General features: G+C 40.7%; 1 protein-coding gene across 1 annotated transcript; it reads right to left on the bottom strand.

Annotated features, from left to right (window-relative positions):
• Positions 1 to 19,565: 19,565 nt before the first annotated feature.
• On the bottom strand, positions 19,566 to 20,081 carry LOC142165983 (uncharacterized). The gene has a single exon (XM_075224381.1). It carries the CDS (start codon positions 20,079 to 20,081, stop codon positions 19,566 to 19,568), a length of 516 nt encoding a protein of 171 aa, XP_075080482.1.
• Between the last annotated feature and the right edge of the window lie 1,974 nt (positions 20,082 to 22,055).

Here is a 22,055-nt window from a genome sequence, read left to right as displayed (position 1 = left end):
GTATGAATTGGAACAGCTGGAAAGGGGCCTTACACCTAAGCCCGCGGCGAGGCCGAATGATGCCCCGCGGGCACCCAAATTTAAAACTTTAATGTATTCGTAGTTCGAGTCTACATTTTCCTTTTCCTTAGATTCTGTTGGCTATTAGAGTTCGTTTTTCCTTTCACATCAGAGTCTGTCAGAAGTTCTTGAGTTTGTATTTAGTTTGGTTTCGGGTCTGTTATTTTCCTTTCTGAAAGCGTCTAGTTTGTAATAGACTGTTTATTAATGAAAAATCAAAAATTTCCAAAAATTGTCTCTTTACTTTTCGCACTTATCTTCCAGAACTACGCTCGGTCTGATTCATGCGGGGTCATGATACGTAGGCAATCTCCATAGGATTCGACCATAACCAGAAGAAGAAAAAAAAGAGAAGGAAAAGAGGGGAAAAACAAGAGAGAAAAAGAAAAAGAAAAAGAAAAAGAAAAGAAAATAAGAGAAATGAAAGGAAAGAAACGATGGCGATGAGAGGATAGAGAAAGAAAAGAGAAAGTAAAGAAAGAGAAAAGAAAGAAAGTTGCAAATGACCAAGCCGGGATGACGCAAGCGGTCGAGCAAATGCATAATAGAATCCGTTAAATTGCTTAGGTGCATTCATTCCCCAACATGCGGTTATAAAATCTTCTCATGCCCTAACCATTGACCAAGCTGTTGTTGATGTTGAGTTCAAGTAGGTGGTTAGTTGTTTGGCATTCTGGCAACCCATCCATACAACACCCGGTCTAAAGATAAAGTGAACATGACTGGCCCGGAATCTGATACGAGTATTGCTGACCCATCGAAAGAAGTAGAAGAAATGGACATTCATGCAATGAGGGAGGAAATGTATAAGCTGAAGCAACAAATGGCTAAAATGTACCAAGCCTGGGTGAAGGGGTATCCACCGCCAGTTTATCCCGCTAACCCCGCTTATATCCCACCATTGGCTCAGCCTCAAGAGCCACCCACTGTGAATTCATCTCCAACATTTCCCCTCTACCAACAATGCCAAGGCACCACTTCTCATACATCACAGGCTCCTCCATCCAAACAAGTCTCATAACCTCCTCCACCAATCACTCCTATTTTTGTGGCACCTCCGCCTACTACCCTACACCGATCCCCCAGTGAACCTCTGTTCCAGACACACGACAACCAGTATTATCCCCTTGAGCCTACCTTCAAAGTTCCAGAACCCTACTCTCATACCCCTCATCTTGATCTCACGGCAGGCACCGAGAAGCTGCCCAAAAACCCTGAGCAGGAGGAGATGATCAGAAAGGTCAAAAGCCTGGAGCAATCATTCCGAGACATGAGGGGGTTAGAGGGCCAAGTAAGTGTGGCCTATAAAGATTTATGTCTGTTCCCAGATGTTCAGTTACCGGCCGGGTTCAAGATGCCTATGTTTGATTTGTACGACGGGCATGGCGACCCAGTAGCACATTTAAGGGGATTCTGTAGCAAGATGAGAGGAGCATGAGGGAGAGATGAATTGCTGATGGCATATTTCAGCCAAAGTTTGAGCGGATCGGCGTTGGAATGGTACACTAGACAAGACCATAGCAGGTGGTACACCTGGGATGACTTGGCCCAAGCCTTCGCCTGTCAGTTTCAATATAATCTTGAAATCATCCTAGATCGACTGTCATTGACAAAGATCGAGAAGAAGCCCGGTGAGAGCTTTCGAGAATATGGGTTCCGTTGGAGAGAGAAAGCGGCGAGGGTTGACCCCCCGATGAAAGAGAGTGAAATGGTTGATTATTTCTTGCAAGCTTTGGAGCCCACCTATTTTGGTCATTTGGTGTCAGCAGTGGGCAAGTCCTTTAATGAAGTCGTGAAAATGGGAGGCATGGTTGAGGAGGGACTCAAATCCAATAAGATCATGAGTTATTCAGCAATCAAAGCAACCACCCAAGCCATTCAAAACGGCACTGGGGGTGTGCTTGGGAAAAAGAAGAAAGAAGAGGTTGCAACTGTCGAATCCGGAGCATGGTCCAGGTCTAGAAGCCCTTCACCCTATTACAACCAACCCAGACCCCACCACCCAAATTATCCATATACCCCATATGACCCTCCTCAACACTATTATCCACCACCAGAGCCACACTTTTCCATCCACCATGCCCAAACTTATACCCAGCCTCCGGCTCACGCGCAATGGTGTGTGCCGGCTCCCCAAAATACATACTCAGCTCCGCAAAACACATATCCACCCTGAGGTCTCACAGGACAGGATCCGGCTTCTGCCCGAACCAAGCTTTCAGAAACGAGAGAATACAGAAACAGAAAACATTCACTCCGCTGGGAGAATCCTGTACCAATTTTTTCCACAAACTGAGGCAGTTAGGCCTGTTGAACCCGGTTGAGCCCAAAATGCCAAATCCACTTCCTAGGAATCTGGACCATTTAGTGAGCTGTGAATATTGTTCAGGGGCTCCCGGACATAATACTGAGAAATGTTGGAGATTGAAAACTGCCGTACAAAAGCTTATTGACACAAACAGGATCGAGGTTCAGGCCCCGGAGGCACCAAATATCAACCAGAACCCGTTGCCAGTGCATCATGAGGCCAACATGATTGAACTGATACATAAGGGAGCAGAGCTTAAGAAGCCCTCACAGACGGTCATGATGATTTGTTCTAGCGAAGCCAAAGTGAATGAAAAGTCAGCTAGTGTGAAACCAGCAGTTCAGTTGAAAAGTATAGACAACAAGCCAGTTGTGGTGATGGGTAAAGGATCGTCCATTGTTGCAAAGAAACCAGAGCCGATCAAGGTAGTGGTTCGGGGAGTATCAAACCCACCTACGGTAGTCGTGAAGGGGGCCCACATAGAACCAGTTGTCATAAAGCCAGTAACCCAGTTACCAGTAATTGACAGTAAAGCCGTTCCGTAGAAGTATGAACAGGTAGTTGTGACCTACAAGGGGAAGGAAATCAAAGAGGAAGTCTGTGAAACACAAGGTTTAACTCGCTCGGGACGTTGTTTTGCCCCCGAAGAGTTGAGAAAAGCCAGGGCTCCCAAGGAAAATCCGGTGCCAGTTAAGAAAGCTATTACGAAGGAAGAAGCAGAAGAGTTTTTGAAAAAGATGAAAGTGCAAGATTATTCTATTGTTGAGCAGCTAAGGAAAACACCAGCCCAAATCTCGTTGCTTTCATTGCTTATCCACTCGGATGAACATCGCCGGGATCTGATGAAGATATTGAACGAAACTCATGTCTCCGATAAAATTTCAGTGAATCATTTGGAGAAAATCGCGAACAAATTTTTTTAGGTAAACAGAGTGACATTTTCTGATGATGAATTTCCCGTGGAGGGTACAAAACATAATAGAGCTCTTTATTTGACCGTGAAATGTGAAGATTCGGTAGTCACTTGAGTACTGATTGATAATGGGTCCAGTGCCAATATCTGTCCTTTGTCTATATTGAACAAGTTGAAGGTTGATGATGACAGAATTCATAAGAATAGCATCTGCGTTCGGGGGTTTGATAGTGGTGGTACAGACACAGTGGGTGACATCATACTTGAATTGACAATTGGTCCGGTCGAGTTCACCATGGAGTTTCAAGTGTTAGACGTGGCGGTGTCTTATAATCTTCTATTGGGGCGACCATGGATCCACGCTGCCAAAGCGGTGCCTTCTACACTACATCAGATGGTCAAATTCGAGTGGGATAGACAAGAGATCGTAGTACATGGGGAAGACAACATGAGCACTGTAAGTGATGCCATCGTACCCTTCATAGAGACTGATAATGATAAGGGGCCGTGGATTTACCAGGTTTTTGACACAGTCTCGGTAGAAATTCCTGAAGGGAAAAGCGTCCCGGTCCCCAGAATAACAACTGCAACTGTCATGTTAGCCTCTGAAATGTTGAAAAACGGGTTTGTACCAGGCAAAGGGTTGGGTGCTGATTTGCAAGGTATTGTTCAAGCCTATGGCGGCAGATGTGAGACGAGCCCGCAAGATGAAGAAAAGAGTCTGGGTTCTTCCCAAACCAATTCCACGTCTGTCCAAGTCCTTTGTCAGGCCAAGTATCGGGAAGCAATTATTGGCAAACGTGTCTGGTCCACTGATTGGTGCAGATGGGAACTTGGAGAAAGGGCTTGAGAGGGTATTTGCTGAGGTGAACATGGTTAAGGCCGGGGAAAGGTCGAGAAAAGCAAATATACAGTACATCGGGCCACGTGCTAAGGTCAACAACTGGGAAGCCACTCCTCTTCCATCTCGGAGGGAGTCGCGGTAGTGGGTTTTGTTTTCCTTTTGTTCACCTGGATTATTCTACGATTTGTAATTCAGTTACTATGTTCCGTCCGTTTGGATGAGTTAAAACCCTGTTATCTTTACATTCAATGAAATGCAATTCCTTTTCTTTCTTAATTCCTAATTTTGTTTCCATTTTTTCTTTTCTTTTCTGTACAGTTTTTTTATGCTGATATCAATGACATGACATGCATGAGGAATCTTCGCCCTAGTTTTAAAAGCCAATCTAACTCAGTTATGTTGTTAATCTAGGGGACCAAGACAATGTCCGTGAACCTAAAATAAGTATTCATCTGGAGCCACAGCTCAAGGAGGAGATAATCAAAACATTGTTTGAGTATAAAGATATTTTTGCATGGTCGTATGATGATATGCCGGGGCTAAGTACTGATTTAATGGTTCACAAATTGCCCACTGACCCAGCATTCCCTCCTATCAAGCAAAAGCTGAGAAAGTTCAAAACAGACATAAGTGTAAAGATCAAAGAAGAGATTACCAAGCAGTTCGATGTGAAGGTCATTCGGGTTACACGGTATCCCACCTGGTTAGCTAATGTTGTGCCTGTGCCGAAGAAAAATGGCAAGACCAGGGTGTGTGTCGATTATCGGGATCTTAACAAGGCAAGTCTAAAAGACAATTTTCCGCTGCCGAATATCCACATATTGATTGATAATTGTGCCAAACATGAGATTGGTTCTTTTGTGGATTGTTACGCGGGTTATCATCAGATTTTAATGGACGAGGAAGATGCAGAAAAGACGACATTCATCACGCCATGGGGAACATACTGTTATCGGGTCATGCCGTTTGGTTTGAAAAATGCTGGGGCAACTTATATGAGGGCAATGACAACAATATTCCATGATATGATACACAAGGAAATCAAGGTGTATGTAGACGATGTGATTGTAAAGTCTAGACAGCAATCTGACCATGTCAGGGATCTGAGAAAGTTCTTCCAAAGGCTTCACAGGTACAATCTCAAGCTTAATCCTGCAAAATGCGCGTTCGAGGTGCCGTCTAGAAAGTTGTTGGGGTTCGTAGTCAGCCACTGGGGTATTGAACTGGATCCATCAAAAATCAAGGTCATCCATGAATTGCCACCTCCGAGAAACAAGACCGAGGTGATGAGTTTGCTGGGGAGATTGAATTATATCAGCAGGTTCATCGCCCAACTCACGACAACTTGTGAGCCTATCTTTAAGCTATTAAAGAAAGACGTTGCGGTCAAATGGACAAATGAATGTCAGGAGGCATTTGATAAGATAAAGGGGTATTTGTCAAATCCACCCGTGTTGGTTCCGCCAGAACCAGGGCGACCTTTGATTCTATATTTAACGGTATTAGACAATTCGTTCGGTTGTGTATTGGGTCAACATGATATCACTGGAAGGAAGGAGCAGTCCATCTATTACCTCAGCAAGAAGTTCACACTCTACGAGGTTAAGTATACTCATCTTGAAAGGACGTGTTGCGCCCTAACTTGGGTGGCACAAAAGCTGAAACACTATTTGTCATCTTATACTACTTACCTCATATATCGTTTGGATCCATTAAAGTATATCTTTCAGAAGCCTATGCCCACAGGGAGGCTTGCAAAGTGGCAGATCCTGCTTACAGAGTTTGACATTGTCTACGTGACTCGGACTGCGATAAAAGCACAGGCCTTGGCGGACCATCTGGCCGAGAATCCGGTTGATGAAGATTATGAACCTTTGAAGACTTATTTCCCTGAGGAAGAGGTGATGCATGTTGAAGAGTTGGAATAAGTTGAGAAGCCAGGATGGAAACTTTTCTTTGATGGGGCTGCAAACATGAAAGGCGTGGGAATATGAGCGATACTTATTTCTGAAACAGGGCAACATTACCCTGTTACAGCTCAGCTTTGTTTCTATTGTACGAACAACATGGCAGAATATGAGGCATGTATCTTGGGGTTGAGATTATCTGTAGATATGGGTGTCTAGGAAGTCTTAGTCATGGGTAACTTGGACCTACTGATATACCAAATTCAAGGAAAATGGGAAACATGAGACTTAAAGCTTATACCATACTGACAATGTTTGCATGAGGTTTGTCAGCGGTTTCAGTCAATAGAGTTCAAGCACATTCCAAGGATTCATAATGAAGTGGCCGATGCATTGGCTACTCTGGCGTCAATGTTACACCATCCGGATAAGGCTTACATAGACCCTTTGCAGATTCAGGTCCGCGATTAGCACGCTTATTGTAATGTGGTGGAAGAGGAACTTGACGGTGAGCCGTGGTTGCATGACATCAAGGAATATATCAGGATGGGTGTGTATCCGATACAGGCCACAGGTGATCAGAAACGAACAATTCGACGGTTGGCAAGTGGGTTTTTCCTTAGCGGAGGAGTGTTGTACAAAAGAACTCCAGACCTCGGGTTGTTGAGATGCATTAATGCGAGACAGGCCACATCTATCATGACTGAGGTACATGCCGGAGTTTGTGGACCTCATATGAGCGGGTATGTTTTAGCAAAGAAGATTCTCCGAGTAGGTTATTATTGGCTTACGATGGAGTGGGATTGCATCAGCTATGTACGCAAATGTCATCAGTGTCAGGTGCATGGAGATTTGATTCATTCTCCACCCTCGGAGTTACACACGATGTCCGCACCATGGCCTTTTGTTGCATGGGGCATGGATGTTATTGGGCCAATTGAGCCAACAACGTCAAATGCGCACTGGTTCATTTTGGTGGCTATAGATTATTTTACCAAGTGGGTAGAGGCTAAAACATTCAAGTCCGTGACCAAGAAAGTTGTAGTGGACTTTGTGCATTCGAACATTATTTGTCGGTTCCCAAAGTGATCATTACAGACAATGGAGCTAATCTCAACAGTCATTTGATGAAGGAGACATGTGAGCAGTTTAAGATTACTCATCGTCATTCTACTCTATACCGCCCTAAGGCAAATGGTGCGGTTGAGGCGGCCAATAAGAATATAAAGAAAATACTCTGGAAAATGGTGGAAGGATCTAGACAGTGGCATGAAAAGTTGTCTTTTGCATTGTTGGGATACCGCACCACTGTTCGAACTTCGGTGGGGGCGACTCCTTACTCTTTGGTGTATGGTATGGAAGCAGTGATACCCGCAGAAGTGGAAATCCCGTCTCTTCGAATCATTTCGGAGGCTGAGATCGATGATGATGAATGGGTGAAAACCCGCCTTGAGCAGTTGAGTTTGATTGACGAGAAGAGATTGGCATCAGTGTGTCATAGTCAGCTGTACCAGCAAAGAATGGCAAGAGCGTACAACAAGAAAGTATGTCCGAGGAAGTTTGAGGTAGGACAGTTAGTGTTGAGACGTATTTTGCCTCATTGGGCCGAAGCAAAAGGAAAGTTCTCTCCAAATTGGCAGGGACCATTTGTCGTAACCAGAGTGTTGTCTAATGGTGCATTATATCTGATAGATGTGGAAGGAAAATGTGTAGAAATGGCCATCAATTCTGATGCGGTCAAGAGATACTATGTATGATTTCTTTATTTTGATTGTACTTGTTTGTATTTGGCATATTTTAAAGATTGAAATGACGAAGGCGTTTTGTTCTACTATCTAAACACTTTTACCCCTTGTCATCCCCTTTGAGCCTTACTTATTCTCTTTCATATTCCTCTTTCGGAATCAATGACACCATTAAGAAACGCGAGGGCGGAAGAAAAGAAAATGAAAAGAAAAAGAAAAAGAAAAATAAAGAAAAGTGAAAAGAAAGGAAGAAAAAAAGGAAAAGAAAAGAAGAAGAAAATTGAAAGTGAAAAGAAGAAAGAAAATGAACACAACAACGTAGTCTCTATGACGTGAACTACGTTTGACTTGATCCTGCAAGGGTACGTAGGTAGCCTCGCTGAGGTTCAGTCATACTAAGATAAAAATCCAAAAGTCCCCGAGCAAGAAAGTGGGGCAGAAGTTGTGGTTGTTGTGAAAGAAATTGGATTCCGAAAGTTGTAATTTTAACCCATTTTGAAATTGTTTTGAGCCTTTCATACCCTTTCTTTCTAACCCCGTCCAAAGCCCACATTACGGTCCAAAGAAAGACCTTCTGATCAGTCTTTGGAGTATGCCAAGTCAAGCAGGTAAAAGTAATTCCCGTCAGGGGCAACACTCTAGTACAAGCAAGGAGAGAAATTAAAATGAGAGTCTTATTGGTGAAAACCCTCACGGGCACCGTAAGGAGAAAGGGAGTTGAGAGATGAATGAATGAAAGAGGGATACTGGTAAAAATCTTTCAAGGCACCGCAGGATGAACAGGGTTAAAGGTTTGGGTAAAGTAATCAAGTGATGGAAATTCTGGGGCAACAAAGTGTGGCGACCAAGAGCTGGGTAGTTGGACAGATTGGGCCGATTAGTCCGAAATGCATGTCATGACCATTAGTACCAACTTTTCCGGTCAGATAAGTTTCTTTCCCTTTTCCTTTTGTAGCAGTCATCTGGTTTTGGATTCTTCTTATCCTTAACCCGCAAAGTCATTGCATTTCATTTTCTTTTGGGTTCATTTGTCTAAGATGTTTTAATGTCAGTCTTGTTCAAAGCAAGTCAAAGCTCACTACCAGCTTCCACATTTGCAAAGCACAGCGTGGTCAGAGCGTACTAAGGATAACGTGATGTGAGGGGGAGGGTTACAAGGAATCACCGGAAGTTTCATCAGTGGAATGGTTTGGTAATGTCATGGGAGACGCAAAGGTTCGGATAAAGGGGTCAGAAGCAAAACAACAGCATGAGTATGGAACACTCGATTCGTCAAAGGTCAGGGGGTTCGAAGGTCAGTCGGAAAGTCAAAGTGGTTCAGGGCCAGTTCGGGAAGCCAGTCGGAACAAAACAATGCAGCAGAAAGATCTCCAACAAGAATGCCACCAACTAACCACCATTTTTGAACTGACAAATTTTCTTTGATTAAAACAGGGGCAGAAAAGTTCGTTTGTTTTAGAGGAACTCTCTATGGAGAAAGGCAGTCACCAAACAGTTACCAAACTGGGGCAGAAAAATTGTCTTTGTTTTGTCTATTTTTGTGAAGTCAGGAGCCCGCCTGGAGAGCAGGGAATACTTTCAAATGCAGTAGTCAGGAGCCCGCCTGAAGAGCAGGGAATACATTCTAACACAGTAGTCAGGATCCCGCCTGAAGAACAAGGGAGTACAATTTAAGTTTTAGCTTTCAAATTCTTTGTTTTGACTATTTTGAAGTCAGGAGCCCTCCTGGAGAGCAGGGAATACTTTCAAATGCAGCAGTCAGGAGCCCGTTTGGAAAGCAGGGAATACTTTCAAATGCAGCAGTCAGGAGCCCGCCTGGAAAGCAGGGAATACTTTCAAATGCAGCAGTCAGGAGCCCGCCTGGAAAGCATGGAATACATTTCATGTTCAGAAGTCAGGAGCCCGCCTGGATAGCATGGAAATACAGTTCAAGTTCAGAAGTCAGGAGCGCGCCTGGAGAACAGAGTCAGAAGTCCGCCCAGAGAATAGGAGAATCCATTTCGAGCTTTGAAGTCGGGAGCCCACCCATACAACAGGGGAATACATTCAAGTTCAACAATTTGAAGAAAGGAACAACACCTCAGTTTGTAGTTTGCAATGGTAACAAGGGATTTTACCAAGAAAACACAAGACAACAAGGCAACGAGGAAGTACAAGAACAAGTTTGAAGAACTTAGATAGGATTTCTTGTAATTCATAGATCATAGCTTAAGTTTAGCTTCTTTTATTTTGACATGGTGTAATAAGGGAGGTCAACAAGTAGTAGCAGCAGTAATCGCAGTGAAATCACAGCTCCTGAACTACACTGACCTGATTCCTGTTTAGCCCAGGATATGTAGGCAACCTTCGAAGCATGGTGCAGTCAACTCTTTCAAAAATGCTTCACACGGAATATTCAAACGGGCAAAAATCGCTTATATTTTCTCACTTATCTTTGCCCGAAAACTTTTCATGTTTCCAAGCAAAGATGGGCAGCTGTGAACACGTGATTTTTGCCCTATATATGAATTATTCCCAAAAATTCCAAACAAAATGATTTCTTTATTATTTTAGAATTTTTGTGAATTTTGGTGTTATTTTTTTTGGTAATTGTTGCATTTTGTCTGTGCATTTTTATTCATATGAACAATACAAAAAAAATACATCTGCATTTAGGATCTAATTTCATATTTTAGAATTAATTAGGGGTTAATTTGTTTTAGAACAAAACGTGAAGAAAATAACAAAAACAGTTCACTTTTGCATTTTAAATTGTGAACTCGTCATGGAATAGTTTTTAAACAATTTTAGGAGTTAATTAGTTTAACTTTGAATTTTATTAGGTCTTTGCTTTAATTTTTGCATCTTTATAAAATCAGAAAAAATAATACAAAAATACAAAATGCAAAAACAAAGGAAAAGAAATAAAAGAAACGATTGAAAAAGAAAATAAATAGAAGAGGGTTGGTCTTAAGAGACCTGTATTTGGGCCAAATGGGTAAGCCCAAACAAATAACCTTTAAAATCCATACCCAAACCGACCCAGCCCAATGCCCTAAACCCGACCTGCCCCCTTCTGTGACCAAACGACGCCGTTTGGTGTAGTTAAATCCGGGCCGTTCAATTGAGCTCATCCAACGGTCCAAATCAGTCCATTTGAATTACTTAAAATTGTAATAATTCTTTACAAACATTTGAGACAAAACTATCATCTTCCTTGTATCTCTATAGCCTCGCCGGCTCCGCCGCCGGAAATTGCCTCACAGCGGCGACCGGTGACCAATGACGCTCAAAGTTACACCACTTTCTCCCCTTCACCTCCCCATTCCATATCTCCCGTTAGTTTCTCTCGAATACCCCTGGAACGCCTCAAGTCTACCAAACCCTGGAGGCCGCCACCACCATACACAGCGGCGCCACCACCCAAACATCACCAAATTAACACTGTCGACTCTCCTCTATCCCTACATCACTAGTCCACATTCCATTTCCTCCAAAGGTTCCCCAAACCTCTCGAATGTAAGATTTTAAATCTGAAATTCGGTCAAGGTCATCTTCTTCTCCGATTTGGGCACGATTTTACTACGACTTGATGTTATTTAACCATTCATAACAGGAATGGTAGATTGATATCACGTCGTGGTCGAAATTGAGAAGGCAGTAGGGTCCGGGTCTAATTGGGTAAGTCCTCTGATTTCACTTTTGGTTTGTCTATTTCTTTCACTCATTGCACTCTTCATTTAGGGCTGTTTTAAATCCAGTACCCCCTTCGAATTATTTTTTGTAGTTTAATCTTAGTTTGATTCTCGTTTAAATTGAATTAATGCTTTTGTTAGTTTAAGCTTAGTATAATTGATTTTCAGTATTCATTGGCAGTTTAATTAGGCTTGAGGTTTGGGTATAACTGAGTAGTTAGTTGAATTAACCTTAGTTAGATTTTAACTTAGGTAAAAGGGGATTTGGTTGGGTAGTAATTTCAGGGAGAAAATAAGGGTAGTTTAGGCATGGAAAATGGTAGTTTTATTAAGAATAGTAATTTCAAAACAAAGGCAAGGGTAGTATAGGTATTGTATGGGTAGAAGAACACCCTAGGGCCTTCTAGAATAGTGCTTTAGTGTAGATTTCAGCCAAATAAGTGCCCTTACTTGAGTAACAAGTCAGAAATAAGAGGATCAAACTGAAAATGAAGAGGGACTAAAAAGAAAACCAAAAAATTTGATTATTCACTCTTGTATTGCCTATAAATTAGCATTCTCATGCCTTTAGAAGGTCTTCTGGGGTTCGGCGATAAAAATTCCCACCAAAAAGCTCTCTCCCTTTCTCTAAATTTCAGATTAGCATTTGAATTCAAATATACAAAAATACAAAAACATCAAAAATAGAAAACAAACAAAAAAAAATTTCACTGTTTCATAGCCTATTTCAGTCAATTTTCAGATTCTGCTTTTGTGTTCTTCATTTCTGTTCTGTACCTGAGTGTTTGTAGCATCAAAGGTGTTTGAGGTTATTCTGGGTGATTGCTGGTCATTTATTTTCGATTGCTGAAAGGTTCTGTAGCTTCTGGTATAGTTGCAACTACATTCGAGTGTGTTTAAGTAACTTGTGGTGGTTTGCTTGGGTGTGGCTTGATTTCAAAATTCTTCGTGGTTATTGAGCTAAGTTCTGGCTGATTGATTTCTGCTCGTGGTGTTTGTTTCTAACTGACTCTGCTTCTTCTTAATTCCGAAATTCCAGGTACACGCTTGAATCCTAATTGATGTAGCTTTGAAATTGGCACGACGTGAAAATGCTTCTGCCTGTGAAGTGCTGGACAGTCAAATGGATTTGAATAATACATGATAGGTTTATGTAATTTGAGTTCTGTTAGTTATGTGTATTGGACTGCATGATTGGGACTGCTTAGGATCAATTTGGACTGTTAATCCGTGAGGGACTGAACTATGCTTATTGTAGTTTATTGTTTAAAGTTTCGGCGCTTAAGAACTAATTCAAAATCTGCAATACGCACTCTTTGTGTGCTAGTTGAGTTTCGAATTGTTAATCTCAACTGGTGGGCTGTGTGAATATACGTCATTTCAGTTTTAGTTAAATTCAGGTTCAAAAGTGAGCATGAAATTTCAATTGCACAAGGTGTTAGCTAAATTTCCTATGTAGGTATAGTTTTCGTTGCCAGATTTCCCCTGTTAATTGTCACTATTAAGAATGTATGAGTAGATCTGATTGGTTAAGTGGAATAATTATAAAATAAACAAACAAAGCAATTGCTTGATTCATGGACACATCTACGGGACTCACAAGTACATGCAAATCGTGTTAGGAGACTAGTAATAATTTGGATTCATTGATAAGCTGAACGGGACAACCTGTTGGTTCATTAAATGTGGACTTGTTTCTCGCTGAATGCGGCCCATATCTGGATAGTCCCTCTTTTATGCAATCACAAGTAAATGGCGTGGGGTCATTAATAAAGCCCAAATGCTGAAGCCTCTTTGAAGTCATGGATTTTTAAGTTCGGTCTTTATCTGGAAATGTAGTAACTCCTAAGCCTCTATTAATTAATTAGAATAGTTTTTGTAGAGACAAATAAAATATGAAATCGCAGTCGCTTCAGGTTTGCCCTTTTAAAAAAAAATGAGATGAGCCTCGCCCAATCAAAATACATAAATTGCGGGGCCCTCGGTAAATGGTTGTATTAAAATACTTAGATTTCGGGACGGACCGTTTAGCGAATTTCACAGCATTTCCCAAAAATATAATAACGCGTTAGTCTCTTTAGGCACGTATATTAATTAACATTACCTTCTTAAACTCGGGTGTGCATTTTATTTGACCCAAATCAAATCTCAAAACGTTTAACAAAATGTGTTCAGGATTGCAGGTGCATTTCATGTGACGCGATCCAAAGACACGGTTTAAATGACGTTCAACTTTCTTTAAATATTAAATAAAAGCAGTTAAAAGTTAAAATCGGCACATAGGTCTATCATGTATTAAAATTAATCAGATAAATAAGCTACAACAGTTAAGCGACCGTTCTAAAACCACGGAACCCGGGAATGCCTAACACCTTCTCCCGGGTTAACAGAATTCCTTACTCGGATTTCTGGTTTGCGGACTGTTAAATAGAGTCATATTTTCCTCGATTCGGGATCCAACCGGTGACTTGGGACACCATAAATCTCCCAAGTGGCGACTCTGAATTGGTAAATGAATAAATCCCGTTTCGATTGTCCTTTAATTGGAAAAACTCCTTTATACTCCTCTTCCGGGGGGTGTAGGTAAAAAGTAGGTGTGACACTTACTACCGTAAATTTCCTCATATCTCGTGGTAGGCGTACCACCCGCTCCCATTTCATGATATCTTGTGGTAGGCATACCACCCGCTCCCATTTCATAATATCTTGTGGTAGGCATACCACCCGCTCCCATTTCATCAATCTTGTGGTAGGCGTACCACCCGCTCCCATTTCATCAATCTTGTGGTAGGTGTACCACCCGCTCCCATTTCATCAATCTTTTGGTAGGCATACCACCCGCTCCCATTTCATCATATCTTGTGGTAGGCGTACTACCCGCTCCCATTTCATCACACAATCACAAGAAATCCCGGCAAGGGAACATAAGTAATATAATAACTTCCCGGCAAGGGAACAAGGATATCGAAGTAGTCATCCCGGCAAGGGAGAATCAACTATAACAAATCTCAGTTTGCTAGTACTCAGTTCAATTAATGGAAATACTTAATCATAGAGGATCATTAATTAAAGTATACAAGGTGTCATTCAAAAAACACAACAACTTTCAAGTTAAGACCCACAACCATGCTTGACACCAACGTATAGATACTCGTCACCATGCCTATACATCATACTCAACAAGAAGCAAGTAGCAAATATGACTCAACTCCTAATCCCTCAAGCTAGGGTTAGACCAAACACTTACCTCGATGCCTTGAACACCACTCAAGTCTCAATTATAGCTTTACCTCTTGATTCCACCACCAATCCGCTCGAATCTAGTCATAAGTTACTTAATCACATTAATAAATGCTAAATGAATCAACCCCAATGCATGAAAATGAGTTTTCCAAAGTTTTACCCAAAAGTCAAAATTCACCCTCGGGCCCACGTAGTCGCAACCCGAGGTTCAGACCAAAACCCGATTACCCATTCCCCCACAAATTTAAATATATGGTTTGTTTTGAAATCGAACCTCAAATTGAGGTCCAAATCCCTAATTTTAGAAAAACCTAGGTTCTACCCACATCACCCAATTTCCCCATGAAAATCTTTGATTTGAAGTTGAAATCATGTTAAAAGAATGTTAAGAAGTGAAGAAAATAAGTTAGAAATCACTTACCAATCATTTCGGAGAAGAAAAGTTGTTTGGAAAATCGCCTCTTATGTTTTGGGGTTTTGAAAAGTGTAAAATAACTGAAATTCACGTGTATTTATACCCCTATGAAGTTCCCACCGCGGACCGCGCAAGAAGGACCGCGGCCGCACAGGCTTCCTGAAGGCCTGCGGATCTATGCCCCCCGCGAACCGCGCAAAGCCGACCGCGGCCGCGCAGCACCTACCGCGGCCGCGCAGCACCTACCGCGGACCGCACAAAGGCGACCGCGGCTGCATCCGTTTCCTCGCGGGCCGCGCAAAAGGGTTCAGAGACCTGTCAAAATTCCTGAACCTGCAACATCTGATCTTTTAAAGCCTAAGGCATCCCGGAACCTACTAGAAACTCACCCGAGCCCTCGAAACTCTAAACCAAGCATGCACACTACCTAAAAAATACCCTACGAACATATTTGTGTGATCATATCACCAATATAACATCATGAACATCGAATTGAGCCTCAAGATCCGTGAAACTTCTCAAATTTCCTTTTAAACATCAATTTTTCCAATTTGGGTCCGGATCACGTTAAACGACGTCCGTTTTTTTACCAAACTTTACAGAAGTGATTCAAAACATATATAAGACTCGTACCGTGCGCCGGAACCAAAATACGGGCCCGATACCATTGCTTTCTAATCAGATTTCATTTCCATTTTCTTTAAACATTTTCAGAGAACAATTTCACTTAAAAATTCATAGCTCGGGCTGGGGACCTCGAAATTCGATTCCGGGCATACGCCCATGTCCCATATTTTCCTACGGACCCTCCGAGACCGTCAAATCACAGGTCCAGGTCCGTTTACCCAAAATGTTGACCGGAGTCAAACTTATTCATTTTGAGGTAAAAACTTATAAATTTTCACAAGATTTCACGTTTAAGCTTTCCGGCTACGCGCTCGGACTGCGCACACAAATCGAGGTGACTCTAAATGAGGTTTTCAGGGCCTCAGAGACAGATTTCAATTAGAAACAGGTGATGCCCCTTTGGGTCGTCACAGCTACGACTTATTGTCTGCTTTTTCTTGGACTTCCATGATAGCAAAGACTCCCCCAGTTTTATAACATATCCAGTAATTGATCTTCGTGTATTTAGGTAGCAATCAGAATCACAGTAGGCAGTGAGATGTGATATAGGACCCTTCTTTAGGAATATACCAAGTCTACGTGAGCCTTTGATGTACCTGACTACTCTAAGTGCAACATCCATGTGAGATTGCTTTGGATGTTGCATGAACTGACTTAACACTTGCACAGCAAAATAAATGTCAGGACGTGTGATGGTCAAATAGAGTAGTTTTCCTGCTAACCTCTAGTAACTTGCTATATCCTGCAATTCTCTATCTCCATTGTGTCTTACATGTTTGTCATACTCTGTGGTAGTCAATTTCTGATTTGTCTCAATATGAGTAGAAGCAGATTTAGCTGCAGCTAATTCTATGGTAGAAATCAATTCCAATGCATATTTTCTTTGGTTTAGCAGTAGGCCCTAATCTGACCTCATTACTTCTATACCTAAGAAATATCTAAGCTCCCCCAAATCTTTGACTTTGAATTTGGTATGCAAAGTACTTACGGCCTCTTCTATTAAGGGCATATTACTGCTTGTGATTAAAAGATCATCAACATACACCAAGATGATAACAATGTATTGTCCTGACTGCTTAGTAAACAAAGAGGGATCATATGCACTCTATTGGTATCTTGCTCCTACTAAGGCATTTATGAGCTTAATGTTCCATTGTCTCGAAGCCTGTTTCAAGCCATAGAGTGATTTCACTAGTCTGCAAACTTTATTCTCCCCCTGGCTTTGGAAACCTTGTGGCAAGAGCATGTACACCTCTTGATATAAATCACCTGGTAGGAATGCATTGTTGACATCCATTTGATATAGGATCCACCTCTTTGAGGTTACTATGCTAAGGACAGTTCTCATAGTTACCATTTTTGCAAATGGGGAAAATGTCTCATGATAGTCTAGCCCTTCTTGTTGAGTGTATCCTTTTGCAACCAGTTGTGCCTTGAACCTCTCAACTTCACCATTTGACTTGTATTTGATTTTGAATACCCACTTAGAACCAATTGGCTTCTTACCTTCTGGCAAGTCCACCACCTCCCAGGTATGATTGTCTTCAAGTGCTTTGATCTCTTGGTTCATAGCTTCTATCCACCTTGTATCATGTGCAGCTTCCTTGAAAGACTGTGTCTCAGTTAAGACTAAAAAAACACTAAGATAGGGCTGATATGCAGGGGATAGATTATCATCGGAGATGGCATTAGAAATTGAGTAGGAATTGTTAGTGTGTGTTCTAATAGTAGTGATGTAATCTTTAAGCCAAATGGAAGGCTTTCCTTGTCGACCATACTTCCTAGTTCCCACATCTGCAGATGCTTGTTAAGGATGTACACTTGTTTCCTCTGTTGGTTCCAAAGAGTGCTCCTGAGCTTCTATTGCCTCAACTACTTGTTCAAATTCTGTTGGTTCTGAAGAATGTTGTTGGGCTTCTGTTGGCTCAGCTGCTTGGCCATCAATAAAATTGCCATTCACTTGAGCATTCTCATGTTCTCCATCTGATATGACATTGTCTAGAACTCTTGCATCATTTGTGATTTCTCCTGCTGTTGTAGCAGTGTCTTCAATTTGTGGTTGTATGTTCTGAGATGTAGATGGAGTCATAGTTGGATGTGATTGTTGCATCTCTTCTGCCTCCAATAAATTTTGAGAAGTAAAAAGATCATCTGCATCATCTGGGCATGTAGTATTGCTAAAAGGAAATATCTCCTCTTTGAACACCACATCCCTGCTAACAAATATGCTCCTATTCTCAAGATCATATAGCTTATAACCCTTTGAGTTTCTGAATATCCAATAAGAACAACCTTTCTTGCCCTGACTGTAAATTTATCACTCTTAGGTAGGTTACTTGTATAGCACAAACAACCAAATACCCTTAAGTGATCAACCTTCACTGGTTTTTCATATAATAACTCATAAGGTGATTTACCTTGTAACACACTAGTAGGCAACTTGTTTATCAAATATACTGCAGTCCTTACACAATCACTCCAGAATCTTCTAGGAACTGCACTTTGAAATTTAGGGCTCTTACTACCTCCAAGATATGTTTGTGCTTTCGTTCAACCACTCCATTTTGTTCTGGGGTGTATGGACAACTACTCTGATGTATTATTCCAAGAGAAGCAAATAAAGTGTTGCATTGAGAATTGAAGAATTTAGTACCATTATCTGATATAACAACCTTCACAGTGATTTCAAATCGAGTCTTTATCATTGCTAGGAAGTTCTTTATTGCAACAACTACTTCACACTTAGATTGTATTAAGCATACCCAAGTAAATATGCTATAGTCATCTACAATTGTAACAAAATAGAGTTTTCTGTCATATGTAGGTACCTTATGAGGTCCCCAAATATCCATGTGAACAAGCTGGAAATAACCACTTGATCTAGTACTACTAATAGGAAATTATAATCTACACTGCTTTGCCAAAGGACATACTTCACAATTGTCCTGCACCCCGGTGTGTATCTTATTCCTCAATGCTAAAATATGTTCCATAGATTTTGCTGATGCATGGCCTAGTCTCAAATGCCACAATTTTGTATCTCCATATTCCTTTAAGAAGCTTGTTGTTGTTACTGGTAGGTTCTTTTTTATCAGGTACAATCCATTTATTCTTTACCAATCCCCATCACCTTGCCATTGTAGAGCACCTGAAATATGCAGAAATCAGGGAAAAAGCCTACTGAGCAACACAATTGCTTGGTAAGTTTAGATACTGATAATAGATTGAATTTAAAATCTGGCACATATAGAACTCCTTCAATAGTTTTGTCTCCTAACACTACTGCATCTCCTGTATGTGTTATGTCTGCCTTATTGCCAGTTGGTAATTGAACTCCATCTGTTATATTGTCTGCTCTTTTAAGATTACTTAGAGCATTCTTGCAATATTTTATATGATGTGTTGCACCTAAGTCAACTATCCAAATATGATCATTAGCAGCTACATTTGCCATTAAAGCAATAATACCTGCAATATTTGTAGAACAGTCACTTGTGTTTGTTTTTTGCAATAAATTCACTATTTGTTTATACTGTTCCTCAGTAAAGAAATTTCCTTGAGTTGGCATCATAACCTCCTGCTTCATCTAATTGGTGGTTGCATTGTTTACATAGCTCCTTCATCCTGTGTGTTGGCCTTTCTTCTTTCTTTTGAAATCTGGTAGATATCCTACTATCTTGTAATAATTTTTCTTGAGATGTCCTTTATAACCACAGTAATTACAGACTAATCCTGGCCTCTTTTGTCTGAACTCATGACTCTTTCCTGCCATCATTGTGAGTGGATCTTTCAATATGTCTATTACCCCCATGGTTCTTTGGCTTTCCTCTTATGTGACTATTGCATAAGCCTCATTCACAGTGATTACATGCCTCTTAGCTAAAACATTGCTCCTAATATTCCCATAGCTTTCATTCAACCCAATGAGAAATTGCAGTAATCGTATGTTTATCAATAACTCTACAGATGGCCTAGATTCTTCACAGTCACATGATGCTAAAGGTGCAATTACATCCAATTCATCCCACAAATCTTTCATTTTAGAATAGTAGATAGTAACTGAATCAGTCCCTTGACTCAGAGTTGCAATAGCAGTCAATAGATGATAGATCCTAGATAGATTTGGTCTATCATATCTCTCCTGAAAATCAGCCCAAACCTTTCTTGCATTCGATGCATATACGATGCTAGGAATCAATTCATTAGAGACAGTACTACCAATCCATAAAAGAACAATTGCATTACATTTCTTCCATCGTTCTGTCAACTCACCTTTATACATGCCTTTCACACATGATCCATCCACAAATCCCAGCTTGCTCTTTCCCTGGAGTGCTAATTTCATCGCTCTACTCCACAATGCATAGTTTTCTGGGCCTGTGAGCTTGAGCGGAATTAAAACTAACTCGGTGCATCTGAAGCTTCCAGAAATAATGGATGATTATGATCTAAGGAATTGACTTCACTCTCCGCCATAGCTGGTTAAGAAATGAAGCTCAGAAATCTTGGATCTCACCGAAGATTGATCGATTTACAGTGCCCGCTCTGATACCATGTTCGATTCAAGCTCTAGAGAACAGAAGAAATGAAGTGAGGAAGAGGAGAAATCAGAATTGTATTCTTCTGCATTTGTCGATCAATACAAGGCTGCACTATATAGTGCTAATGCCCCGGACTCCACTAACTAATTAACATCAAATTTACAGCTGTCAAACAACAACTATTAACTAACTAATATTCATTAACTCTAAACAACTCCCCTTCACTTCTATTGTGTACAATTTGGTCCCTCATATCCCAACCGGTAGCCATATTGGTTTTGCTTACTTATCTTTTCCATAATGTGGTGTCAAACATATAAATTGATGACGTGGTTGACTGGTTAGATTTGGTTTACCATATTGTGCACTAGGGGAGTTGCTGGAAAAACAGTTACATTACTTTGTCAAGAATACTGGGGATCCATATGACCAGCTTCAACTAATATTGAAGCACAGTTTATTGATTGATTAATAGACAAAAACAGAGTTTTTTTTTTCTTTCTAATATCAATTCCATTCAATTACCCTTTTTACCATTTTGTAAGATATACTATCAAGCAAGACCAGTAAAAAGACAATCAAGTATTCTACAACTACTATTTCCCTTGTAATTGTGTTGCCATGGGTGGCGCGTACAAAATGATTAAGACAATCAAGTATTCTACAACTACTATTTCCCTTGTAATTGTGTTGCCATGGGTGGCACGTACAAAATGATTTGTGCTGCGGTAACTGCCAGCTCTACATGCCCAATGCCTACTAGTAACTTGACAACTTCATCTAAGATAGTCAACGTTGTTGGATGTAATGCAAATACTGCTACATTTTACATCGTAAAATTTTTACTAAACATTGATCATTGTATAACATGGTTCGAATTTCCACCTCTTTTAATAGAGGAAGCTTTTCTTGATTATTTTGTATCACATAAATTGAACATATGATGTACCTTTTGTTGTTTCGTCAGCGACTTAACGACCAGCAGCTTTAACAGCATTGTTAGCACTAATAGTTACCCATTAAGGGAAGTATGTGCTTCAAGCTGATATTCATATAATCATATTCTTGATAAAGATGGTCGGACTTTGTTCCCAGTAAACTCTTTAACAGCTGTAGTTTTATTGTAGTAGTTGAGCATTTGCAGGCATATAATCATAGTCAACCAAATTTTCTGGCTGGTCCTGGTAAAAAGAGATGATTTATGAGTGTTTTTTGAAATGGAAGTCATATAAAGTGGTGCTCGTGCATAAAACTTGATATATCCAGAAACAGAAAAACAGTTATGTGAATTGGTGTTACTTGTTTTCATTGTCTGCTCTAATAATTTGTTTCCTCCTCTGTAATGTTGTTTGATGCACGAGAATCACATTTATCATGGCTTTAGTTTGGGAACACAATAGTTCACCCAACGTGAAATAATATCCGGAAAGAACTTTAACTGAATTAATTAATGGTGATGTTTTAACTGTGGACGATTTCTTGGAAAGAAAGAGGTATGTTTACCCTTAAAAAAAGATAACAATTCAATTTATACGCGGTTTTAAGGATATGTGGACAGTTTCAATACAAGTGATTAATGATGTTAGATAAAAAAATAAAATTAGAATAAACAGTCGAAGCGGTGATGATACTGAATTCGGGCTCGGTTAAAACCTTAACAAGTAGCCTGCCTTCTATTCGGAGCCATCGCTTATGAAGAACTTATGAACAAATAAAAACATTGTTCAACTTTAGAACAGAGAAAAGAGATGTGAGTTTCCTTGGTATGCATGTTACAA

The sequence above is a fragment of the Nicotiana tabacum genome, chromosome 11, assembly GCF_000715075.1.
Source record: "Nicotiana tabacum cultivar K326 chromosome 11, ASM71507v2, whole genome shotgun sequence".
In the NCBI taxonomy this organism is placed as follows: Eukaryota; Viridiplantae; Streptophyta; class Magnoliopsida; order Solanales; family Solanaceae; genus Nicotiana; species Nicotiana tabacum.
Note: the sequence above shows the minus strand (reverse complement) of the source record. Positions and strands in the feature narration are given on the sequence as shown.

Bases quoted from the DNA above. Each gene is read 5' to 3' on its own strand.
- LOC142165983 (XM_075224381.1), bottom strand. From the start codon at position 20,081: ATGAAATTAGCACTCCAGGGAAAGAGCAAGCTGGGATTTGTGGATGGA.